Raw genomic sequence first — 27624 nt, forward strand, 5'->3', positions numbered from 1 at the left:
AGGTGAATGGCGAGACAAGAGTTTTGGAAATCCAGTGATACAGGATATTAGGAGTAATGAGTACGAATACAGAGATAATGAGGTTGTGCAGGGGGCAAAGTATCCTAGCATTGAAGCTGTGAAAGATGTTGTGAAGCTTTGGGCTATATCATTGAGGAAGGAATTCAGAGTTGTGAAGTCTAGCAGCAAAGAATATGAGGTGATGTGTGTCAATGGCGATTGTACATGGCGAGTACATGCCTACAAGGGCAAGTACAAGACACACTGGGAGTGTTCAATTGTTACACCACATACATGTAGATTAACTGCTGTTGCGCAAACTCACCGTAACATCACATCCACTTTCGTGGCCAAGAAGATGTATGGGGTGATTTTGGACAAAATTGATTATGTGCCAAAATTAATAATTAGGGACATCGACGACCGTTTTCAATACAAAATCAGCTATGCAAAGGCTTGGCGGGCAAAACAAAATGTGTTTGAGATGAGATTCGCCACATATGAGACATCATATGATAACCTGCCTCACATGCTATTAGCAATTGTGCAGAGAAATCCTGGAAGCGCGACTGATACCTACATTGTACCGAGTTTAGATAGGGGACCTGAGTTTCTGCTTCGTGCTTTCTTCTGCCTTGGTGCATGTGTGAGGGCATTTATGTATTGTCTTCCTGTTCTATGTATTGACGACACATTTTTGACAGAAAGATATAAGGGGACAATACTGACAGCGATTGGAGTTGATTGCAACAAGCAGGTGGTTCCCATCGTCTTTGCTTTTGTTGAGAATGAGAACACAGAAAGCTAGTGCTGGTTCCTTGAACGTGTGAAGATTCACGTTGTTGCTGGAAGGCCTGATGTTTGCCTCATCAGTGACAGACATGCAGGTTTTCTAGCAGCAATAAGGCAACTACATGAAGGAAGTCGAGGACAACCTCCTATATGGCCAGATGTTGTGAGTAGGTGGTGCATAAGGTATATGGGTGCAAACTTTTACGAGCGCTTCAAGAATAAGGAACTTATGAATTTGTTCAAGAGGTTGTGCACTCAGAATCAGCAGCGGAAGTTTAATGTATTGTGGCAGGTGCTAGATAACATGTGCGCCGAGCTGCTAAAGGAACAGACCTCAACCTCCAGCCGGAGACGTTCCGGCGGCGGACCTTTCACATAGTGGATTAAGGATGCACCTAAAGAGAAGTGGTCCATTCTATACGACACTGGTGGTCATCGATATGGGATCGAGACAACCAACCACGCAGAGTGTTACAATATGGTAATGCGTCATGTTCGTGGATTTCCTCTTGTTGGCATAGTTGAGTTCATCATGTACGGATGCACAAGGTACTTCAGAGAGCGGTACCAGGCAGCTGCTGTCTTACTTAATGATCTAGGAGTGATTTTTGTAATAGGGTCACTAACTACATGAAAAAAAGATTAAAAAGGCTTAATATCACAGAGTGGTCTCCATAGGCACAAAGGATCAAAGGTTTGAGGTTTCATGCAAGGACAGGACAGGACAGGGTGTCCGCAGACAAATGGTCGTTCAGGATTGCTTGATAACGCCGGAAGACAAGGTTTTTTTGTAGATACAAGAAGCCACATCTTCTTCACTTACCATGCTCCCATGTCATTGCGGCATGTTCAGAATCTGGGTTGGATCCTGTGGTTTTTGTTTCAGAATATTACAAAAAAGAAACCGCTGTGCACACTTGGGGCCATGAGATATATGGCGTAGGCAGTCTGGGATCATTCACTACACCAAATATCTCTCCAATGTTCATTCCCAATCCAGATGCTAGGAGAGGGGTTGGTCGACGGCAGACACTTCGTATCCGTAACAAAATGGATGAGTCTGAGGTAGGAAAGAAGAAAAAACGATGCAACCAGTGTGGAGCAGATGGTCACACTTACAAGAAGTGCCATAAAATGCAAGAAGATAATGCTGGTGCTGAGGTTGGACCTTCTGGAAATCCCACCGATAGATTGCCTCCGGATTTTGGAGCCCGTCGCGTCTAGATTTCGTTATGTGTACATATGTATTTGAACCAGATGTATGGATATGTATTCCGACCTGTATGTGATAATTATATTTCGTTATGTATTGATATGTATTTGTATTAGATTGTAGCATGTAATATTACGAAGGTATTTGTGTAGTAAGATTTCTTGGTTGCAGTTCTAAATGTGTAGGTTGGTTCAATTAGATTGCTCACTGAATGTAGTGTACTGAAAATAGAAGGATAGTTACGAATAAAAAATTTTCAGTTTGCAATACAGTTTTGTAAACAATGCTACGATTACAAAGCAGAGGCCTAAGGCGTTCGTATTACTAGGTACTTGAACAATGAAAAGCATGGCATGTGCAACACGATAACCTCATGTTGTGAGTAAACCTATCATGCCTTAGGAAATGTAAAATGCCGGGATTACATGGTGGTGCTTTACTGAGTGCACCGGGGATATTTTCCCTTCCTAATAGCTTTAGACCCTGCTTCCTTAGCACGGCGGGCCCTCTCTCGCTTTCTCTCCCTGTCAGCTTCACGTTCCTCTGCCTTCTGATGTTCCACTTCTGCAATCCTCTTCTGAATCTCTTCCTGGTTTTTCTTGCGCTTCTCCTCCATCTGTTCTTCATGCAGCATTCGTTGCCACCTTTGTGCAACCCACCTTGCTTGACGCTCCACGTGGTCCTTATCCTGCTGAGATTGCTCGGTGTCTAACCACTGCACGAAATCACATAGAGGCGGTGGAGTCTTTCCCCAAATCATGTTAGAAGTCATTACTAGATCTGAAAGTGACAAACTCTGATAGTGTTTTGTAGTACCTTTGCTCGGTCCTTGCCGTAATGCTTGGGCGGGTCGTACTCGTAATTCTCGCACATGAAGAACCTCTTGCCAAAGTCGTCCCACAAAACCCTTGATTTCATTAGTTTGCACAAGGATCCGCAACAACACATAGACACCTAGACTCTTTGGGGGACTGTTTCCGTCACCTTACTCCATGGAATGTAGGTGGATCCTGAGGATGCCATGGTGTTGAGCCCTGGCAATCACAAGTGCGCAATCAGATTGCTAATATACTATATCAACGCTAATCATTATCAGTAACTACACCTAAATGTACCACTAATCACTCCTAATAATAATTAAACTGATTGCTAAACTACTGTTTCAACAAAATACTTTCTACAATTTTCTAACATTTTCTAAAAATTTTAATATTATCTTCCAATTTTTAAGACTTTCTAATACTTCTCTAACAATTTTCTAGTACTTTCTAATACTTAATCTAACACTAAATGTATTGTATCAACGCTAATCATTACAAGTAACTGCACCTAAATGTACCACTAATCACTCCTAACAATAATTAAATTGATTGCTAATCTACTGTTTCAACAAAAATAATTACAACATGATCTATTTGTAAAGCGTAGAAGAATTTTGGTTACCTGCAGTCGCCGGCTCGAAAATCCGGTAGGGCTTCGCCTCCCTCCCTCCCTCTTTTTTCTTGATTTCTGGAATTTCAATGATGCAAATGAGGGGTGGGGGACTGGCCAACCTTTATATAAGGGTGGGAGAGCCGGTTGCCCTGCAGCCGGGCGGCCAGGGCCGGCCGCCCCGCCGCCGGGCGACCGGCCCCAGGGACCTGCGCGCAATTTTCTTCGCGAATTTTTTCCAGAAATGCCCCTGCCGCCCCGCTGCCGGGCGGCCCGGCAGCGGGGCAGCCGGAGTATATTACTGTAAATTTCCAATTCGAAAATATATTTTTGTAAAAACTGAAAATATAAAAATAAAAAAATAAAAAACCGCCGTTTTAGGACCAACTCTTGAAAAGCCCAAGAAATTCAGCGGTCCGGGCTGGGCCTGGGCATCATACAACATCTGGTTCCCTTGTCTGCCCTCCACCCCCGTCTTTCTCATCAAAGATTCTGAGCTCTTTTCCGGTTTCTAAATTGGTAATGCTACGATTAGGACGCACGCACAGAAAAAAAAAATCAGATGCTCCCAAGAGTCAAGTACCGCTATTGTAAATATTATTTTTTATGTTACATCGTGATGGGAATTTTCCATCATCGAATCGAATATCCGAGTCAATTGTATACATAATTTTTTGATGTTGCAAGTGTTTATCAATTTCCGATGAAAAGATTAAGATCGGACATCTGGATGCTAGCAGTGCTTATTCTAAATCGGAAATTGGCACGGTAGCAACCATCACTTATGTTGACAGAATTTTTTTTGTGATAGAGTCACTCCCTCACTCCTGAAATATAAATTATTTTATTCCATCCTAAGTCAAAGTAAACTTAAAGGAAGAATATTAATATCTAACACATCATAAAAATATATTTTATATTGGATCTAATTATTCTCATTTGACATTCAACTATAAACTCAGTCAAACTTAAAAAGATTTAACTTATGATAAGCTAAAATACCTTACATTTCAGTACGGATGGAGTATATTGGTAAACTTGAAGGAGCATTTGTATACTACTCACTCCATCCCAAAATATTAGGCATTTCATTTTATTCTAAGTTTGGTTAGGTCAAAGCAAAATACCTTATATTTTAGGATCGGGTAGATACGAAAAAAATCAGAAAAGCAGCATCCAATGTGAGGGTGAACATTAGTGCCATCGCTCCTCAGGAGTTCAGGACGATGGGTTAGTTTGCTGATCAGTAATTAAACATACCCACAACAGTGAACGATCGGTTATAGGATGAGGGTGGCGCCACGGCGCTGTGTTCTATGCGCATGCTCGCTGTTTATGAGATCCGGCCGTCCAACGCTTATGAGGGTGGCGCTACGACTACGAGCCTACGAGGAACAATGATGACGCGGATGAGGTGTGTCGGTAACTCAGGATTGGGGTACTCCCTCTTGCTGTGCCTAGACAAGAGTCTCGTAGTTATTCTTAACTACGCCTCGACGGTTGGGCGGCCGGACCCCTGTAGTCCGGAGCCCTACTCTCCCGGCAAACGGACCCGGACCCGCTCCTCGCTTGAGGAAGGTCCGGTGATGCCACGTGTCCCGGAGAAGGGAGCGCTCGGCTAAGGGGCCCGGACCTCCCACCAGGTCCCGGACCCCCAAATACTATCCGGACCCCTTAGCGGGGAGAGAACAGACACCCCGCCTGTCGGGGTCCGAAGCCGCCTGGGGGGTCCGAAGCCGCCACGCGTCCGCAGGTGCGGGCCCGCGTAGGGGCGCGGCGCTTCCCCGGGAAGACACGCCCACCTACCGCATTGAATACGGTAGACGTAAGTGCGCTCTGCCACAGCAGAGCCCGAGGCGGCTTTTGCCAGGCTGTACTATTGACCGCGCGTTACCAAGGCGCGCGGTGCAGCCTCTGGCACCGCCCACACCACGCACGCCAGTTAGACACGACAACTCAACGACGGAGTATCATAACGCCTACGCGGTAGACCCAACAGTCTACACCGCAACTTACACTACCTCAACGGGCGTCTCGCCGATGGGACAGGAGAAGACCCCCCTCGGTCAGAGAGTCTATAAGACGATGAAGTGTATCCGGCAAGAGATTCTCCATCACTGTAGCTCCATTAGTGTCTATTTGGTATAGTATACATCCTTGTTGGACCCATCTGTCGGGGTCCAACACCTGTGTACTCGCCCTCCTTGCTCTATAAAAGGGAGACGCCCGTTAGAGAAAGCCTCAGGTCCGAAAGAGGACTGGAAGGCAGAGGATAGACTCATCCACCGACACTAGAGCAATACTACTCTCAAGTGGACGTAGGGTATTACGCTCCGGCGGCCCGAACCACTCTAAAATCCTCGTGTGTTCTTGCGTTCTTACCCCCAAGCTAGATAGGCCTAATCGCTTAGCGCAATCCCGAGTACACCCCCTCGGGGATTAGGCGGGTGCGTTCCGCCACCCGGCTGTGGGTACCCTAAAAAGCCCACAACATTTGGCGCCAACCGTGGGGATACGCGCAAGCATTGGCTAGATCTCCACTCACCTCCTAGTTTCTGAGGTTGAGTTCATCCAATGCAACGGCGACGAGAAGATGAAGAGGAGCGCGGCGCCACCCGCGACGCATGCCCCAACACCGAAGTGGCAGAATCCTCGGTGCGGTGGCGCACGGCAGCAGCGCCTGCTGTGCGTCGCCATTACGACACCTCAGAGCCGGCACGGTGGTGCGCAAGAGCGACGCCTGCTATGCGTCGCCCTGCGCCATCCCAGTGTCGGCTCAAGGTTTTCTCTCAAGCAACCACCGGGAGCCCCCTCCGACGACACGACGTCGGCTCAAGGTTTCCTCTCAAGATGGAGCTGGAGCCGACGGCTGTGGCTCGGGAAGGATGCCTGTCGCCTTCTTCCTCACCTGGCTTAGGCCTCTCTCGGTGCTGCTGCAGACAGGCCTTGGCCTCACCGAGAGACACGGGGGCCCTGCGCCAGCACCAAGGTGGAGCCGGCGAACGACCACCCTTCTCCACGCTCCGTGCTCATCCAAGCGAGCACCCGTCCTTCGCTGTGCCTAGGGGCCAGGCTGGATTCAGCTCACTATGAGCAGTCATCGGGCTGGCTTCCGACTGCAGCCGGCAACTGCAGGGCCACTCCCATTCAAAGCCAAAGAAATTGTTCTCATGCAAACTAAAGCATGAACAGGTCTTATGCTGGGAAGGGCCCCGCAAGCTCCCGAGGTGATGCTGGATGATGCTGTGAAGGCACGTCCAGGGCGCCTTCGCCCCCAACAGCTGAGAGGAACCTTCAAGGTGGCAGCTCCACTACAGCCAGCAACGTGTACGCCTTACGGGGCAATGGCTGTAGGTTATCACTAGATAGGATTGAGTGTGTTTCTCCTTTGTAATGATTTGGTGCCTACGTGTGGTCCAGAGCGGTAAAGGTCCGCCCTTGTAAACCCGATCTCTGGCTTCATCGCACAAATAGGCGACACCAGCAAGTGGTCCAGAGCGGTAGAGGTCCGCCCTCGTAATCCCGACCTCTGATGTACACCACGAGTCAAGCAATAAAGGAGATGTGCTTCCTTAGTTCTATCTTTACATTAACCTGATAGCACTTGTCCGTTCAGCTTGCATGTTTTCTTTCTTCCATACGGAGGTTTTTCTTTTGTTGCTAACAATCCAAAATCGAGTTACTGGCTTGTGGTCAGGTGGGGACACCCCTTCTAGCTGGAAGGTAGTTCGGACCTCTAGGGACCTGCTCCAGAGAAGTGGTGCCCGTATCCTGGGGTAGAGAAGCTCCGCGTAGCTTAGACTAGTAATGTACCCTAAGCCTACGTACTTCACTACCTTGTTACGAGTCCCCTAATATCCGAGACTGCTGTCCCTAGAGGTCCCGGGCTCCCTTCTAGTATAAGGCCTGGTTCCCTACACCTCACTGTAAGGTCCGGTGGCGTAATTCATGGGATCGGCAGCAACGCTCCAAGTCCACTCCGGTGGCCCGCTCCGGCGGAGACCGCTCGCCACGGTCGCTCCAAGTCCACTCCGGTGGCCCGCTCCAGCGGAGATCGCTCGCCACGGTCGCTGAAAGGCACTTGTTTGGTTTTGGTAATTGAGTGACAACTTAGATGGACTAATAAGTGTTTTTGTTGAGATACACAAAAGATTAGTCCACACAAAGACACTAGTATGAGCAACATGTGCCATGGAGGAGAAATGGCTAAGGGTTGATGCTATGCTCATATAGTGTGATCGAGAAGCTCATTGCATATGAGACATGACATGGAGTTATGTGACCAAAGTGGAGAAGACCAAGACAAAGCTTGGCTTGATGGACCGGTTGCAATGGAGAAGGGCAAGTCAAGACTTTGAAGCGAGGTACCGCGAGGCGGTGAAGCTTGGGCAAGATTTGGCGCCGATGGACCGAGACAACGGTGAAGAGCGAGCAAGGTCAAGATCGATGAACCAAAGAGGTCATGTGATGATATGGAGTGGATCATATCATTTAAGAAATATCAAGCCAAGTGTTGACTCATGATGATGATCAAAGGGCTTGATGGAGTTTGGTGCTTGTGTGGCATCAACATTTGGGAAGATGAAATGGAATGCGCAAGGCAAAGGTATGACTTGTAGGGCATTTCATTTCACCGGTCAAAGGTTGTGTAGAGAAGTGCATACACGGATTTAGGATAGATGGTCGTACTATCAAGAGGGGCAAACTTGTTTGCATATCGGTCATCTAGTGCCACTTGAGCGATCTAACATTGCGATGTTGCTAGGATCGAGTGGCGTGGTGAGATCAAGTGAAAGTTCTTTGAAAATGATTGTGAAATGCTAACACACATGCACATGGTGTTGTTCACGTGGTGGTGTTGGCACATTTGCAAAGGAGAAAGAGTTGGAGTTGATGTTTATCAACTTGGGGAAGCAAGAAAGGTTTTTCAGTGTTCTTTGGAGATTAGGTTGGCTCTTGAAGTGAAATACTGCTTTGATCCATTGTGTTTTGGATCAAATATTCAGTTGGGTTGTGTAGCCCTCTGAATAAGCTTTCCATAGAGTCCAAGATCACCAAATTTGGACATCGGAGCTAAGAGTTAGGGCCGTTTTACCGAGGTACATTTCTGCTGGAAATAGACCTGCGGACGGTCTGCTCCTGGGGGGCGGACGGTCCGCCGTTATCTCGGTTGTGCTCGTGCAGAACCGTTTTTGGCTCTGTTGGTGGTCCAAAATGAACTGCAGACCGTCCGGTCCATGGGGGCGGACGGTCCGTCTTTAAAAGCTGAAACGGGCGCAGAAACTTAGTAGTTCTGTCTTGGGTGTCCAAATTGTACTGCGGACGGTCCGGCCCTTGGGGGCGGACGGTCCGCCTCCTACTGAAAATTCTGGGACAGAAACACTGCGGTTGCTGTGTGTGCTGACCTTTTGAACGGCGGACGGTCCGCCCCTGGGGAGCGGACAGTCCGCCGGTCACTTCCAGATTTAGTCAGAGACGTTTGCGAATCGGTTGGTTCGAAGTTTTGAACCGCGGACGGTCCGCCCCAAGGGTGCGGACAGTCCACCCGGGGCTCTAACGGTCGACTCTGACACATAATCATTGCAGTTCTAGCCGTTGGTTTTGAATGGCGGACGGTCCGGTCTCTGTGAGGCGGACAGCCCGCGAAATCTCTGTTTTCACGGGATTTGAGTGTAACGGCTAGTTTGGGGCCTCCCTCTATAAATAGAGGGTGTGGCCGGCCATTTGAGGTTGCTGAGCACCTTGGGGACTTGGTGTCCATGTGTGAGAGTGCTTGAGAGCCCTCTACTCACTCTAACTTGATAGTAATCATCCGATCGAGTGAGAGAGCGATTCTAGTGCGATTGCTTTGAGAGATTGCATCGAGTGGCACTAGGTGATCGTGTTGCAAGCCGGTGTGCTTGTTACTCTTGGAGGTTGCCACCTCCTAGACGGCTTGGTGGCAAGAGGCTCCGTTGAAGCCCGCAAGAAGATTGTGCGGTGCTCCGGAGAAGAGATTGTGAGGGGTATTGTGCTCACCCCGCGGGAGCCGCGAAGAGCAACTCTAGTTGAGCGAGACGTGAAGAGCAACAAGTGGTTCGGCCGGATCATGTGCTAGAGCTCGGTGTGAGCACTCCCCGTGGGAGAGTGTGACTTGAGAGTCACCACTAGCAAGAGGATCGGCGGCAACCTTGGAGCTTGTCTCAATGGGGATTAGCTTGGTGGCAACCAAGTGAACCTCGGGATAAAAATCACCATGTCAATTTTGTCTACTCTTCTCGGTGGTTTACATTCTCCAAATCACAAGCCTTGTATTTACATTCATCTATATCTTGTGCTTGTGTAGTTGCTCTCTAGTGTAACTAGTTAGCTTGTGTAGCTTAATTAGTTGCTCTTGCTTAGATTGTGTAGCTAAGCAAGTTGAGCTCTTGGATTTGGATTGAGTATCCTTGTCCTTGAGCATCGAGTGAGCTTAGGTTTGGCTTTGTGCTTTTGCTCATTAGAATTGTGTAGGAGCTCCCCCGGTTTGTGAAGTACTAGTGCTTAGGCTTGTGTGACTTGGCATTAGATTTGTTAGGAGAGCTCTTACTAGCTTGGCACTCCATTCGCTTTGTGTAGGATCTTTTTGGAGGTGCCTTAGAGTCATAGTTAGAGGGGTGAAGTCTTGGCTAAGCGAATAGTTTCAATTCCGCATAAGTTTCGGTTAGCCGGCGCAATTAGTTTTAGAAAGGACTATTCACCCCCCCTCTAGTCCGCCATCTCGACCCTACAGTCGCTCCAAGTCCACTCCGGTGGCCCGCTCCGGCGGAGACCGCTCGCCACGGTCGCTCCAAGTCCACTCCGGTGGCCCGCTCCGGCGGAGACCGCTCGCCACGGTCGCTCCAAGTCCACTCCGGTGGCCCGCTCCGGCGGAGACCGCTCGCCACGGTCGCTCCAAGTCCATTTCGGTGGCCCGCTCCGGCGGAGACCGCTCGCCACGGTTGCCTGAAGCCGGGTCCGGGGAAGTGGTGCTCGCTCCCTGAGCGGTTCGAGGTCCGTGCAGCCGCATAGTTTGGCTCCATACCCTAAGCCTGTACCTTCACCGCCCTACAGAGAACACACTAGTACCAGAACCTGGCAACAGGTGTTCCGGCTTCCAAGGGGTCCAGAGCACCCGCTCTCGACATGAGCACATCAACACAGCCAAGTTGCGTGGAAACACGTCATGATGGTGGCCCCACCCGCAGGTTCGTACCTCTCCCGAGGTGGGCCCGGGGGCCACTGTCGGTACCCCAGGATTGGGATACCCCCTCTTGCTGTGCCTAGGCAAGAGTCTCGTAGTTATCCTTAACTACGCCTCGACGGCTGGGCGGCCAGACCCCTGTAGTTCGGAGCCCTACTCTCCCGGCAAACGGACCCGGACCCGCTCCCGCTTGAGGAAGGTCCGGTGATGCCACGTGTCCCGGAGAAGGGAGCGCTCGGCTAAGGGGCCCGGACCTCCCACCAGGTCCCGGACCCCCAAATACTATCCGGACCCCTTAGCGGGGAGAAAACAGACACCCCGCCTGTCAGGGTCCGAAGCCGCCTGGGGGGGGTCCGAAGCCGCCACGCGTCCGCAGGTGCGGGCTCGCGTAGGGGCGCGGCGCTTCCCCGGGAAGACACGCCCACCTACCGCATTGAATACGGTAGACGTAAGTGCGCTCTGCCACAGCAGAGCCCGAGGTGGCTTTTGCCAGGCTGTACTATTGACCGTGCGTTACCAAGGCGCGCGGTGCAGCCTCTGGCTCCGCCCACGCCACGCACACCAGTTAGACACGACAACTCGACGATGGAGTATCATAACGCCTATGCAATAGACCCAACAGTCTACGCCGCAACCTACACTACCTCAACGGGCGCCTCGCCGATGGGACAGGAGAAGACCCCCCTCGGTCAGAGAGTCTACAAGATGATGAAGTGTATCCGGCAAGAGATTCTCCATCACTGTAGCTCCATTAGTGTCTATTTGGTATAGTATACATCCTTGTTGGACCCATCTGTCGGGGTCCAACACCTGTGTACGCGCCCTCCTTGCTCTATAAAAGGGAGACGCCCGTTAGAGAAAGGCTCAGGTCCGAAAGAGGACTGGAAGGTAGAGGATAGACTCATCTACCGACACTAGAGCAATACTACTCTCAAGTGGACGTAGGGTATTACGCTCCGGCGGCCCGAACCACTCTAAAATCCTCGTGTGTTCTTGCGTTCTTGCCCCCAAGCTAGATAGGCCTAATCGCTTAGCGCAATCCCGAGTACACCCCCTTGGGGATTAGGCGGGTGCGTTCCGCCACCCGGCTGTGGGTACCCTAAAAAGCCCACAACAAGGTGCGTCACGGCGGCTTCATCCAGCCATCGAAGAAGGCGCGCGGCGGCACCGTGGTCACTCGATTCAGCCGACTTGGGATGGAAGATCACTTTGCCTCTTGATTGGATACGTGGAGGATATCGGTTAAAAGTTGATGTGGACACTGCCAATTTGCCATATGCCCACATGTGTGGTCAGCGTGTTTCTCATGCATGGGATAGGGTCGGAAAGGAAGAAGACGACGACTGCTTCCGGTGAGTTCTTGAAGGTCCGAACTGGCTTGACGTTGAGAGAGGCGGACCATCCGATATCAATCCGTTTTCGATATAGAAGTGCCCAAGCGCCCATAATGTTGTGCAGCCTAAAGCAATAGATTTGGATGGCACGCGACCCGTAGATCTTGCTTAGAGGTGCTAATTAGCTAGCTTCTTCGCTAAGAGTAGTATCTATCATTCCTACTCCCTCCATTTCCAGTGGCGGAGCCAGAAAAAATTCCCCCAAGGGGGGGCACGAAGGGAAACCGAGCCGATAGCCATAGCCGCGACGGCGACGGCGCGAGCGTGTGGTGGCGTCCCTGCCTCCACACGCGGCATGTCTGGAATCGCCCTCCATGATCCACGACCTTCCAACTCCCTTTTCCCGGGGCTTTCTTCAATCTACGGCTCCTACTGAAATAGCTCTAGTTGAAGTTTTTTTTATGAAATTGAAGTTGAAGCTATTTAAAAAAAACATTGGGTAAAATGGCTTCAATAACTTAGGATCATGATAGCCGCAGAAGCTACAATTTTTTGCTTCATTCGCGTAGGCAAAGCCATTTTACGGCTTATTCACGGCCACATAATGAAACTATTTGAAAATGGCACTTTGACAGTTGTGAATCCAGTGAGGAAGCTATGCCAAATAAGCTCTTAGAATGTTACTTCTTATTTGATTGTAGTTGTTGTCTCTTGAGCTACCTGCTAGACTTTAATTGAGATGCAATGTGAGCTACTAGACATTACGCTTGCTGTAAACTACTTGTCTAATTATATTTGTTGCTACTTGTCTAATTATATTTACTGCTAAGAAGAGGAAGGAATAAAAGTTTTTTTTGTACTGTTAGGGGTGGGGGGGCGTGCCCCTAGTAGCCCCCCCTTGGCTCCGCCGTTGTCAATTTCTAAATTTTAAGATTGGGTAATTGATGTAATGGATGCGTGAACTATATTAGCATGAGGTTGAATGCATAAGTGTACATGATTTGGAGGGTAAGGAGTCTCTTCTATAGATATAGTAGAATACGGATACAACTCTAATCTACATAATATAGAGATATCCCTGATATACTCTAACATCCCCCTGCAGTCATAGCGGGAGCATCACAGACGGTGAGACTGGAGAGAACTTGGTAAGATGACATCTCCCTGCAGTCACAATGGTCAGTGCGTCGCGGATGCTGTGGTTGGAGTGGAAATCCACAAGGTTGTGTTGATGCAAAAATCCCGCCGGACGGACCTCTGCACTCCACATACACTAGGGCCTGGAAGATATGCTTTCACTACAAGAAATCATTTAATGTGTGACGGAGAGAATTCATCATAGATCGTTGAAAACCGTCATAAAGCAGTGTTTGTGACGATTTCAGATAACGTCATGTATTGAGCGTCACAAATTAAATTGATCGACAGTTTAACAAAAATCATCACAGATCGAAGCAATCTGTGACGTTTCTTAACCGTCATAGATTAGCTTTGAGCCCGCGCAACCCAATCTAGGTCCAGTGTTTGTGACGAAAATAAACATCACAAACTTCGTCACAGATTGAATTGTCAAGGTGACGTGGTTGCTGACATGGATGGTGACGTGGATGCTAATATGGCAACTATTACCGACATGGATGCCAACGTGGCTGATGATATGGAGGATGATGTGGTGCTCATCCAGACATGTCTGCTGATGTGGAGATTGACTTTTTGTTTCTGGCCCATTTATTAATTGGCCCAGTCTAGAAGTGGGTCACTTTTTGGCCCAAAATTTCAGTGCGTAAATATAAAACAGTCCATGTATAAACACAACACATTTACATTTCATTACGTGAAATAAATTTTGATCCATCTCAACATATACATACAATAGCACAAGTTTTTACTCAACGTGAAACCATAGTCTAACTTAAGTTTTAATCTAGCACAAGATTTTACAATAATTGCACCATGACAATTTTCAACCAGTCCACTACTAGAAACTAGCAGCAATAGCATGCAATCTCAAAGACCATCTTACCCTATAGCTTAAACATACTCATATTTGACATAGAACAAGCTATTTGAACCTACAAAGCAGACGCAATCACCGTAAGTCCCTTCGGCCATGATCTCCATCGTAAGGGAAAACATAACACAATTCAATCCAAATCACACTAAACAAGAGATTAATCATGAATTTGCAAATAGTTGATTGTTTTCTGAAATATACATAAATAAGCCAAACCACATATCCAAATCACACTAAACAAAAGATTAATTATGAATGTATGCAAGGATAGATGATTATTTATGAATTCTCCAAAGAAATCATCGGGACTAGTATTGTAAAATACTTGCAAGTCAATTCTTCTATAGAAAGCTCTGCCACATACAACTAAACCTAAAGTTCATTTGCCATATTAATAGCAATATAGCATATCCCATCTAACATGTAACATATCCCTTAGGTAGAGAGATGATCGTGGGGGGTCGCCGAGATCAAGAACATGATGGTACAAGCAACACAAGGGTTAAACAGGTTCGGGTCGCAGATGTTGCGTAATACCCTACGTCCTGTGTGGTTTGTATTGCTTGGAACGTGTAGAGAGGAAGTCTCTGTGCATTATGGAGTATTCAAGATGAATGAGAGGGGTCCCTACTCGCCCTTATATAGACCGAGTGAGTAGGGTTACATGGGAGCCCTAGGTCGGTGGCGACCCATGAGCTTATCCAAATACTACTTGGGTGGTTCTTACTCCTCCGACTAGTTGTAAGGCTATCACGATTAGTTACATGACACACGAGTACAAGGTGTGATACATCTTATACATGGTACTGATCCGTGCCACGTCGGGTAAATCAGCTTATGAGTCATCAGCCCCAGGCGTGGCGGTCGCCGCACCTTGCTATATAGGTGGCTCCGCCACTGCCCGGCAACCTTTAGACCATATCATATCAAAAAGAATCTTAGTATTTAGAATTATTAAATGAAGTCTAATTACAAAACTAATTCCAGAACCTTGAGGCTAAAATGCGAGACGAATCTAATGAGGTATATTAATCCATAATTAGTAGATGGCTACTGTAGCAAATTATGGATTAATTAGGCTTATTAGATTCTTCTCGCGAATTAGCACCATCAGTGCAAAAGTTTTAATTTAAACATATTTATTTGATACTCCTAAATAGTAAGATTCTTTTTGATATGACATGGGCTAAAAAGAAGCCCTTGGAAACAAATAGGGTCCACTACCTACTCTTGGCTGGATGCGCTTCAATCGAGGGCTCTTGTTCGTCGAGGAGGCTAGCTACTGCTAGCCTCGACAGGAATCAGAGTTTGGTGAACATCGGACGAACCCATCTCCCGATGATTTTGCACTGGCTGGTTGATGATATAGTATTACTATTTCCCCGTATTAAGATTTTTTAGATGTTGGAATTTTTTATTTTAGATATCGAAATTACTGATTCTGAGTATTTCATCGAACGAGTTTTGATGGTGAGGCTATTTCCTTTTGATGTTCCAGCTAGATGTTGCAATTTGTGACTTATAGATGTTGCAATTGATGATTACAAATGTTGCATCAAGTGAGTTTTACTGTTGAGGTAACCCATTTCTTGTGTTGTAGCCTATGTGTTTGGATGTTGTATCAATTATTTCAGCATTGCGCCAAGTAAATTTGGATGTTGGAATTACCTTTTCGCAATGTTGCAACCAACTATGTTGGTATTAGCCTCCTGAATGTTGCATCAAGTTATTTTGCATGTTGCTATTATTTTGTTTTCATGTTGTGGACAGTCAGTTTGGATGTTGATATGGTAGTTCTGGCTCTTGGGCATGTTGCGATCATTTATACTCCTAAGCATGTCTTGGGGAGGAGTTCAGGGTCGGGGGAAGACTCCCCTCGAGCTCATGTGCCAGGCGATGACAACAATGAAAAGAAAGTGCAGAAAATCATGATGTTACACGCAACATCAATAAATATTGCAGCAGGAATTTTTCCGATATCCATTAAGGAAGCGCTGCAATCAGCGTCCGATGCTAGCGTCCAAATCGGACGTCTGGGCGCTAGCAGCTCCGATTATCTTTTGGTGTGTGGAACAGAACAACTCCTCTTTTTCCTTGTTATTGTGCAACTTGGGTGAAAAACTATGAATTCAAATCTTCATCTTCAACTATTTAATCAGGAACATTCAACAATAAAAGAGAAATTCTATGGTAGGGTGGACCCACTCAGTATTCATGTGTATTCCTTGAATAATAAATATCCATTATATTTGCTAATATATTGTAATTAAAGGTATAACTAAATGTATATATATGTAATAGGTATAAAACAACTATTTTGCTTTGCCTTTTGAATTTTTGAATACCCAACCTTCAAGTCCTGACTCCGCCTCCTTATGATGACACTGGATATTGGAATCCTCTCTAGTGCTAGAGGAGTACTTTATGAGATGAACTAGTGCATATAGGGAATAAACGTGAAAGAAAGGAAAAAGGAAATAAAGAGAAAAGAAACTAAAAATCGGGATGTGCAACTTAATACTATCAAGGTGTGATTTAAACCGTAATTTTCTTAGTATTTTGTCGCCAATTTGACCCTTTTGTTAAAGTATTTCCAATAGTGAACGGCTGGGAAAACTATTTCCAGAACTGACCCACCCCGACCACGCCAATAGATTTGGCGCTAAACGTTACTTCTAGGATGCCAAGGCCACTGGCATGTTAGTCCCGTCGTTGATTGTCCAGCTGACATGTTGACCAGCACCAGATCTGACATGGCTCTAATTCCACGCCAATTGCCTTGGTGCGGGTCGGCTCTCCCCGTAATGGATCTATTTCCCATTTGGTGTGGGCCCGGAGTCCATAATGACCGCGCCTGGTCCGTTGGCGCGGACCTCGCGAAACCCTAGCTCCCGGGTTCTTAGTCATGGGGTCATGCGGATCCCTTTTACCCCCAACCCATCCATCCAGTGGTCCTGCCCCCAGAGAGGTTGCGGCGGCCGCGGCGACCCAATCGGCGGAGAAGAAGGCAGGACCGTTGGGCCGGCTTGTCAGCGTGCACGTCTTCTTCTTTGGTGGACCCGGCATCTTCTTCTCAGGGCCGTGTGTGCGGCGGAGCAGCAGACGGCTGTAGCGGACATTGGTGGTGAGCTCGGCGGTGGGTAGGTGCGCGGGCTAACCGACAGCGTCGATTTGAGGTTGGTACTCAACTTTGTCTATGGGTTCCCCTTGTGCCTTTGTTTTGGATCCCTAGGATCTTATGGAATGGTTAGGTTTATTCGATTCGCGGGGGTTCATGAGGCTTGATGTAGAAGTTTAGAATCGATTGTAACAACTTAGTTGTAATGGTGAGTAGGTTTCATGTAGCCGACAACAGTCTGACATAAAATATGTGGAATGTTAACCGATTTGTCCCCAACATTGACATTCAGCAACACTGTGTCCAGATCCATCCCAAATGTCTACTCTAATATTAGGTATTAACCTTCTGCATTGACTGTTACATCACAAATGTGCATAGCATATATCGATGGACTCATGGAAGAGATTAAAGGATAAACAGTGAATGTTAAATTTATGTTTAATAAAGGTACTATATCTAGGGCCAGTCGGATTGTAAGGTGAACTGCATCAGTAATAGAGGATGGTTGGTGTAGGACAACCAGTGAGTAGAGTACGAATAGATGCGGTATCATTTTGAAATGAATGGTCATGCATGTCTGATATGTTGATCTGCGTTTGTGTGGGATGCCGAGGCGTGGTAAGGCTAGTAAGGCAAGGTATGTTGCGTTGAAGTTTTAATTGTATGTCCTGCATTCTTACTTTAACTTTGGTCTGACATGGGAAAAAATTTCAGTAGGGTTCGTTTCGGCAGCACATTCGAACGATTGCCTTTACATAGCGGTGTTCCCGTGCCTATGTGTTACTGTGGCGATCGTTGAAAGGTTGCCAAGTCTGACGAAGAGGATACGTATCGGCAGAGGTACTGGATGTGTGATAATTTTGCATTTGAGCCTTCCCATTGTCAGATCCGAATTGGGTTGCTGGTAAGTAGTGTATGTTGTGCTGTGCTTATTTATTTCGTACAAAGATGTGTGTGTTCGACTAAATGGTTAAACTTTGATTATGTTTCAGACTCCTCTGCCGCTATGCGACTTTGAGTAGTGGATTGATACTGAGATCAAACAGGAAGACAAAAAATGGATGGAGACTTTGAAGAGGTTGGATGCAGAGCGCGAGGAGCGATTGGAGAGGAGGCGCAAAGAGGAAGCAGCGGAGAAGGAGCATGAAGCGGAAATCCAAATGAGACGTCAAGCTGAGGCCAGGGAGGTTAGGGAGAGGAAACTAGAGCGTGTTCGTCGTGCTAAAGCAGCACTAGAGGAGAACCCCGATGCCATGAGGAAGGGAAAATGGCCTCGATGCACTCAGTAGAATGCAGGAAGGAAGTTGTAGCTTGTTAACAAGGTTGTATGCGTCAAGACTTAGTAGAAGTCTGTGTATCGAAGTAATAGACTTGGCTGTGGGTTGTCATGTAGTTTGGACCTTGTAGTTTGGAGGGACCATTTGGATTATTGTAATATTTGCTTTGTTTAGTTAATCTTAAATCATGTTGACTGTCATATTAATCATGTTGGCAACCAATGTGAATGACTAGAGTATATATTTATTGTTTGAAGGGGCAAGAGGATAGGAGCATGGCGCCACGTATTTTTTTGCTTGCCTGCTGCTAGTAGGTCTGCGCCAAAGTAATTGGCGCCGGAAATGGGTTAGCACGCACCAAATGAATTGGCGCAGAACAGAAGGTACCGCCTGACGTTTGTGCGTTGGGGTTGAAGGATTGTCCGCGCTAGAGTAATTGGCGCGTGACCAACGCACCAGTAGATTTGCGCGCGGAACAGGAACGTAGCAGTTCACAAGCGGACAACTTTTTTGATTCCTTCCATCTTTCAATCATCGTTGCAGTGGGAACCTGTGCAGGGGAATCGAATCGCCCGCTTTTTATATTCGCTAACGTTTGTTCCATCTGCAGTTTATTGTCCGCGCCATATTAATTGGCGCAGGAAGTCGGATGGTACGCGCTAGCAGATTTGGCGCGGAATAGCACTACGTATCAGTTCACGAGCTTCCAACTTTTTAGATTTGTTCCCCTTTTCTTTATTCGTTGCAGGGGAATCTCTGCTTTCTTTATATTCCTTGCAGGGGAACCTTTGCAGGTGAAACTTTGCAGGGGAATATATTCTGTACTTCGGCGCCAAACTAATTGGCGCGGGAAGTATGACACTACGCGCCAAAATATTTGGCGCGGAATAAGTAGCAGTGAGCATGTAGCTTTTTTGATTCGTTGCAGGGGCAACGTGGGCTCTGCAGATTTTGGCATTATGTTGTCGCACGAGTTCTTCTATAAAAAGGGTAGGATATGATCGTGGGAAGTGCAACAAGCAAGCATTGTAGCAATCCTTCCCTCTTCATTTGCCTCCAGGAGAGCATTATGACATCGTCGTCTCGGGCAGATATTCGTAGGGAAATGGAGGCACATATGGGAGGTCCTCCTGATGATCCAAATAGATGCATTTCAGATTGCAAGGTATGGCCGAAAGGGGAAGAGCTGCCGGATTGCTATTGCCAGATGCATTGTGCGGCCAACATTTCCCGTGATTCACTCCAATCACTGAATATGATCGATCTAGCTATCTCCCTTGTTCTCCATGCCTTGCCATATGAAATCTCATAGTCAAATATCTCTTTAACAATCTCTATCAAAGCTCTAGGACTAATGCTAGGTTGAGCCTTTATAGTACTCATGAGTCGATAGGCAATGAACTTGGTTGTAAGCTGCAAATACTTTCCAGTACCCTCATCATCGCCGCACGTGTATGGCTGGTCAACGCTAGTGATCTTCCAAGTACCTCCAGCCGTCCTACGTGCCCTAATGGTCCACGGACAGCCAACGGTCTCACATACAATAGTGTACCGAACGGTTCGATTGGAATGCTCGACTTTATAAGGCCTGTTGTGCTTCACAGAGTACTCTTGCAACCACATCTGCAATGACAATAAGGTCGGGAACTCTAAACCAGCCCTAATTGTTGGACCATTTTCAGCATCTGGAATCTTTGACACACTCGGAGAATCATCAACTACTGCCCTTTTGCTGCCTGTCAGATCCTTAAACTCAGTCACTCTAGGATGCCGGCCCATCACTGCCTCAAAAGCACGGATATCTACTTCACTGGATATCTACTTCACTCATCCCACTAACCGGACGGTCATCATCGGAATCTTCTACATACTCAGCATCATAACCAACATCATCAGGGGTATCCTCAGCAAACACACGAGGAGTTAGTTCATCACCAACCACGGCTCCATCAAACTCATGCCGACATTACTCCAATTCTGTAGCACAGATTGCACTCTCCTCATTCATTTCATCATGAATGACTTCGTTCACTGCTGATCCACTTAGCAAATACTGCTGCTTCGCTGGCTCGGCATCCTCCATATGTAAATGTTCACTGGAACCCCCAACTACGCATAGCTCAGCTACGTCGTCCCCCCCACTGGGAGTAACAACAACCTCATCCGGAGGGCAAGCATTCAGATCAAAACAACCACCCAAGTTACAAGTTTCATGTTTCACAGCAACCACCTTGAGGCACTTCCATTCAGACTCTTTCACTGCGAGCACATAAGCCTCCCACTCATCCTTGGTCTCCAACTACATCATGACCTTATGACTATGGCCCTGACCAACATCATATCTGCCTTCCAATTTAATTCTAAGCCTTTCACTATTCCAACCCAACACATCCTTCACCCGTATTTGCACCTCACACAGACTTGGACGATGCGGGAAGGCTAACACTTTGACCAACATTGAACTAGTGAATCTAGCACCGCCAGGCATAGATTCTTCAACACCTCCACCATAGTGAACCCGTACAATTCTGTCCATCTACACATTTACAAATATAGATGACCAGTAAGTTGTGCTAACAATTCTGGGCGCAATTCAAATTGTACGCAGAAATCTACTAAACGAACCTAACATCCCCCACTTCTTTGTCTTCGTAGATTGGTTTTTTTGTTACGGCCAAACTGATTTGGTGTTAACTGGGCTGAGATATCTAGTAGTCGTGTTCGGTTGGGACTGCTGTAAACGAACCTAGTACATCGGACATGGGCTTGTGTGGTTGTCGATCCTCTAACTAGCACCTACATGCTTTTATCCAAGGTCATTGTGTTGCCATTTCTGTGCAAACTACTGCTTCTTAAGTACGGTTCGGCTTTGTTTTGATTGTATTCTCATAGCGGTTTGGCTTGGTGTGATTTTGGACGAATTACTAAAGGGGAGTTCCGAGGGACAACAACTATCAATTTCGGTACAGTAAAATCAAGGCCAGTTAAAGAGTTACCTACACCAGCAAGGGAGGCCCGATTCGTACCCTCCACCACTTCCCTTATCAATGCCGTCAACGCATCCAGCAAGGCAGCCCCCGTCGCCAGCAAGGCCGCCGACGGCGCGGCCCACACCGAAGACGATGCCCACGCCCACGAGGGAGTGGATCCAGGTGACAGGACGACCAAACGGCCGCCTCACACTCCGCAAGTTCGGTCACCGCCGCTACACCGCCGTCAAAGCCACCGGCTAGGCCGCCGCCGACGCAGCCCAACCAGTAGCCCCATTCACCCGCCTTCAACTACGCCGCTTCGGTCACCGCCGCCTCAGTTTGGGTCACCCCCGCCGCAGCTTGGGTCGCAGCCGCCGCAGATTCGGTCCCCGCGCCGCTTCAGTGGCCGCCGCCGCCTCGGCCGCCGCCGCCGCCTCGGCCGCCGCCGCCGCCTCGGCCGCCGCCGCCGCCGCGGCTTGGGTGGCCGCCGCCGAAGATTGGGTCCCCGCCGCCGCAGATTGGGTCACCATTGCCCCCGATTGGGTACCCACTGCCGCAGATTCGGCCGTTGCTGCTACGGCGAAGGGAACGAACACGAGATGTATGGTATGGCTAGGGTTAAGGGGAACTCCCATTACCCACACCAAAGACCCCGCACGGCTTAGGGTTTCTGGTTGTCCGCGCCAATGACCCCGTCGCTGTCAATAAGCACTCCAGCCCCACAACAAATGGGAGACAGATCCGTTTCAGGAAATCGGAGATACGTGCTAATGCATTTGGCATGGGTAACGGGACAGCCACGTTAGATTTAGACCAAGTCAACATGCCACGTAGACATTCAACGACGGCATTGTTGCGCCACTTGCCTTGGCGTGGTTCCATATACGCTCCGCGCCAACTGAATTGACGCGTGTCGGGTGGGTCAGATTTGAAAATAGTTTTCCCAGCAGTCTACTTTTGAAAATTGATTTCAAAAGGGGTCAAAATAGCGAAAAAATACATTTTCTTAGACATTTACAAAATCCAAATAAAATTCTTGAGATTATGAATGTACTTCCATATTTTATGAGGACCTTAAGTGTTTGTGACTGAGTAGAAAACTGTAGCACTAGAATATATAAGACCTAAAATCATGAAAACATGGGGGAGAGATGCAAGAAAAAACAAGGGGAGAGCAACAAGAAGAAACAAAAAAGAAGAGTGGGAAAACAAAAATAGTAGAAAGAGGCGTGGGAGAGAGCGAGAGAGGTGGTAGCTTGGGGTGGTGGACCGTGGCCTTCCCCGTTTCGTCTCGGGTTCTCCTCGTTTTATCTCATCGCCCTTGCTCCGCCCCCCTCCTCTCTCCCCTCCCCTTTCCTCCTTCCGCCCCCCTCCCGCGCCGCGGCCTTCTCCTTCACGAGAGGCCACGCTCCATCCCCGCCCGCTCCGCCTTCCCGGCGACTGGCGGCGAGCGCAGCCCAACTAAAGCGTCGTGGTCGGCCGGTAAGATCCCCCATCCTTTCCGTCGTTCGCTGCTCCTTCCATTACATAGGTTTTATTTGATCCCGACCTCATTGGACGAGATAAAAAAGAGTTGTTGCCTTCTGTTCATTTGCTTCTGAGTAGCAATTCCTGGGCTTCTCCCCGCAGGAAATTTCGGATTAATGTCTTGCCACGCTTCGTTTTACTTCAAATTTATTCGATTACTGCTGAATTCCTCCCATTAGATCTTTCTTCTAGAGACCAGCCTCAGCTAATACGGATTTGCACGGCTTGCAGACTCTTGGCGGGTTGGGGGTACAAGGCGCCAATGGGGATCCCGGAGGTGGCTCTCCACACCATGCCGGGGGCATTCGCCGCCCACGCCCCGGCATCCAATTTGCCCCTCGTGGCAGACGCTAGGAGGAGGAAGAGGAACGCCTACTTGGTGCCCAACGTCAGGGCACTGCAAGGCCTTTTAAAGTTCCCCAGGTTGAGGTCCGTTCGGCGGCAGTGCCAGCGGATTGATGACCTTGCGAGGGTCACAGAGGGGAATGGGAATTGGGTCAAGGATGCGATGAATAATGCCAGCCAGGTTCTTGATGACGTGGGCGTGGCGGATCAGGCTGTAAGTGGCAATGGAGGTTTAAATGGGAACACTGTCAAGCCTGCACCTCAGAGGCGGAAGACATCATCGGTCGAAGATGAGGCCTGGGAACTTCTGCAGGAGTCGATGGTTTACTATTGTGGTAGCCCTGTCGGGACAATTGCTGCCAACGATCCAAATGATAGTGATCCGGTGAACTATGATCAGGTGTTTATTCGGGACTTCATACCATCGGGCATTGCTTTTCTATTGAAAGGGGAATATGAAATTGTGCGTAATTTCATTCTACACACCCTTCAGCTTCAGGTACTGATTCTGCCTTGCTATCTAATATTATTTTGATGTTTTTTAGGTCGAGGTTCTCGTATCTATTATGCTAATATTAGTGAATATTTATGTAATATGAATAAACTGAGGAAAATATTATAGCATGTTTACTTGAGTATGTTGCTTTATATGTATTTAGTTTTTACATAGAAATATAAAGTTTGTCTTGATCCATTCAAATTCCAGCAAGTATATTTTCCAGTGGCAAAGAGCATCACCTAAGGGTTACAAAATATGATGTCAAAAAATAAGGTTACACATGCCTATTTGCAAAATGGATGTACAGTGACATTCATGAACTATTGTCAGTGTTTTCAGCCTTCTAACATTATCATCCTATAAATTAAGAAATTTGTCTCCAGTAAATGTAAACCGTTTCCACAGAAAAAAGTTATAATTGTATGCACTGCCTAAGATAGGGGGATTTCAGTATGTGACACTCAATTCAATGCCATTCAAGATTTGTGATTTTATGGGCCTGTTGGCACAGCTGCCGCTAAAAAATTCTTGAACTGGGTGTTCGTACAAGTTTTCATGGAACTGGAGCTGGGGCTACATTGAGACTGTTTATGTGAATCCTTTTGATTTGAAGTTACACTAAAAACAGATATTTACAAAACTAAATTTAGTTTATAAACTCTAAAGCTGACTTGGAGCCGAGAGCTGGAGCTGTGCCAAACGGGCCGACAAATGTCCATGAGACATAAGCCATGAATCCAAATATACCATTGAATCGAGTCACATATCCTGAATTATTCCCATAAGTTTTGCGAGTTTGTCTGACACCTTGAATTGATCTGTAGAGCTGGGAGAAGACAATGGATTGCCATAGTCCAGGTCAAGGTTTAATGCCTGCCAGCTTCAAAGTGCGGACAATTCCACTTGATGGTGATGAGGATGCAACTGAGGAGGTCTTGGATCCTGATTTTGGGGAGGCTGCAATAGGACGTGTGGCACCTGTTGATTCAGGTCCTTTTTTATCATGATATTAGGGTTTTTTTTGTTTTTTTTGCAACCCATCATCACCTAATCTTTAAGTGGGTACTTGATCATAATGGGCTTCAGGTCTGTGGTGGATCATATTGCTTAGGGCATATGGAAAATGTTCAGGAGATCTTTCAGTACAGGAGAGAATCGATGTCCAGACTGGAATGAAAATGATTCTGAAGCTTTGTTTAGCTGATGGTTTTGACATGTTCCCTACATTACTCGTAACTGATGGTTCATGCATGATTGATCGTCGAATGGGAATTCATGGACATCCACTTGAAATTCAGGTTTTTCTCTTTACTATGTCTAGTTATATTTGTTTTTCACTTGCGTGTTTGTTTTCAAGTTGATCGTCTTCCCCCTCACCCCCATCCCCACCCCCACCCAGATTGTTTCAGAGGCAGCTTTTTAAAAGTAGAATAAGACTTATTTACCAAAAAAAAACCAGCATCCCAGTATCTTAATGTTATCTTGTTGTTCAGAGTAAATCAGATAATATTTTGATCTGTTATATCTTTAATTAGCAGAATGTATCTCAGGAACTTGTAGAAGTTCATTCGATTCCTGCTACGTTGGTTTGAACCTATTGCATATTTACATGTTTGTTTCTTAGGTTATCATGTTATTGTTGGACAGATTATGAAGTTTTTCCTCCAGAAAGTTGACAACACATGCATTTGTCATAATCTAAATGAAAACGTTTGAGTTCAACTGTCTAACTTTCAATGCCCATTGCAACAAAACATGGATACTATTGGGTTTTCTAAGAGGAGACTGAGTTTTTGTTGGAAAATGGACTGAATTCTTAGGCTTTCAGGATTGATAAACTGGATGGACATGTTGATTATCAGGCCATTATCTAAAAAAGGCTTATTATGATTTATGAGTAGTACTGGGGATTGTAAAACCATAAAAAAATTATTGCAGAGAAGAAGCTCGGACCCCACAGATAAAATTGGTGATCTGGATATTGGATAATGATGGCATAGTAGTTGCTATGTGTTTGCAACTGAAACTACATCCCAATCTGAGAAATTTAATTGACTGAACATGGCTAATCTTCGTTAACTTAAGCAAATACAAGCCAAGCCTCAATGAGATTTTATATGCAGGCACAAGTTCACAAGGGCACTTGGTCATGAAAATCTCAATTCAAGCTCTGCTGACACCTTGATCGAAAAAAATAGGACAAAATAACACATACAACTTTTCTGTGTGATAAACGTTAGCTCACACATTGTTTTCTGTGTAGGCACTCTTCTATTCAGCTCTCTTGTGTGCACGTGAGATGCTGACTCCAGAAGATGGGTCAGCTGACTTAATCCGTGCCCTAAATAACAGACTTATTGCACTGTCCTTTCATATCAGGGAGTACTATTGGCTTGACATGCAAAAATTGAATGAGATATATCGGTATAAAACAGAAGAATATTCTTATGATGCTGTCAACAAGTTTAACATATACCCTGATCAGATTCCTCCATGGCTTGTTGAATGGATACCTCCTAAAGGGGGCTACTTTATTGGAAACCTCCAGCCAGCTCATATGGACTTCCGGTTCTTTTCACTGGGAAATTTATGGTCAATAGTAAGCAGCTTGGCAACGACTCATCAATCTCATGCCATCTTAGATCTTATCGAATCTAAGTGGTCTGATTTAGTGGCAGAGATGCCACTAAAAATATGTTATCCTGCTCTTGAGAACCAGGAATGGAAAATCATCACCGGAAGTGACCCTAAAAACACGTGAGTCTTAGAATAATATTCTCAATTTGTTTCCCTCTACCTGGGATCATATTGCAGTTCCTTAGCACATACACTTAGCAATTTCTGTTGACACAGGCCTTGGTCATACCACAATGGAGGGTCCTGGCCAACATTATTGTGGCAGGTTTGCATTTTCTAAACATTCTTGAAGGCTATGTATTCCACTAATACTGATTCATTTCCTTTTCATGTTGAATTGTGTTTTTATTACCCATGCATATAGCATTCTCTATCTTGATGAACTGTAGCTGTTTGTAGTGATAATCAGTTTGTTTCCTACTCTGCTCCTCCATGTAACCTTACTAGATTGTTTTTGTTGGGCAATTGCTGTCCTTGTATGCAGCTCACAGTGGCATGTATCAAGATGAACAGACCTGAGCTTGCCGCGAAAGCAATAGAAATAGCTGAGAGGCGTATTGCTACGGATAAATGGCCCGAATATTATGACACCAAGCGGGCACGCTTCATTGGGAAACAGTCTCGGCTGTACCAAACATGGTCCATTGCTGGATTCCTAGTAGCAAAGCTACTGATGGAGAAGCCTGACGCTGCTAGGATTTTGTGGAACGATGAGGATGCAAAAATCCTTAATGCTTTGAGCACGAACAGAAAACGGGGCAAGAAAGTGTTGAAGAAAACATACATTGTGTGAATTCTAGCAGCGAGTTCCACAAGTTTCATCAAATGACCCAAGTTAGCGTTTAGTAATTTATAGGAAACCTCTTTCCTGTATATAAACTTACACAAGCTTGTGGTTTTTGTTATGAGGAGGGTGCCTGCTGTTTGGATGCTGTTATTGTGGATGCATCGGGCTTTGCAAGCACTTGCTTGAGCGTTCCTCAATTGTAATTGGACACTTTTTTTGGTAAACCAGACCTGCCTCATGTAGCTTACTATACTCGCTCATCATTTGACCAACAGTACATCTCAGGAGTTCCAAAGTTCATCATTTGATCAGAGTTTACAGCTGGAGTTAAAAGTTAAGCAGGGCTTGCCAAACACGATTCAAATCGACCACGGCAACAACAGAAGCACGCAAATTCATGACGAAAGCACAAAAATGGAGAATAAGATGCGCGAAACCTCGAAACCTATACGCTACTCCCTCCGTCCCAAAAAA

The 27624-nt window shown here is 46.7% G+C and overlaps 1 protein-coding gene across 2 annotated transcripts; it reads left to right on the forward strand.

Moving 5' to 3' along the window:
• The first annotated feature begins 22623 nt into the window (after positions 1-22623).
• Positions 22624-27427, forward strand: LOC120655922 (neutral/alkaline invertase 3, chloroplastic-like). Of its 2 annotated transcripts, none has more exons than XM_039933908.1 (7): positions 22624-22837; positions 23114-23726; positions 24551-24716; positions 24813-25024; positions 26212-26483; positions 26580-26628; positions 26848-27268. In XM_039933908.1, exons 2-7 carry the CDS (start codon positions 23145-23147, stop codon positions 27154-27156), a joined length of 1590 nt encoding a protein of 529 aa, XP_039789842.1. In that variant the 5' UTR covers positions 22624-22837; positions 23114-23144; the 3' UTR covers positions 27157-27268. The 2 variants fall into 2 exon arrangements, with proteins under 2 accessions (XP_039789842.1, XP_039789841.1); XM_039933907.1 differs by having other exon boundaries at positions 22626-22837; positions 25990-26483; positions 26848-27427.
• Positions 27428-27624: the final 197 nt, after the last annotated feature.

The sequence above is a fragment of the Panicum virgatum genome, chromosome 1N (genome assembly GCF_016808335.1).
Source record: "Panicum virgatum strain AP13 chromosome 1N, P.virgatum_v5, whole genome shotgun sequence".
NCBI classification, from domain to species: Eukaryota; Viridiplantae; Streptophyta; class Magnoliopsida; order Poales; family Poaceae; genus Panicum; species Panicum virgatum.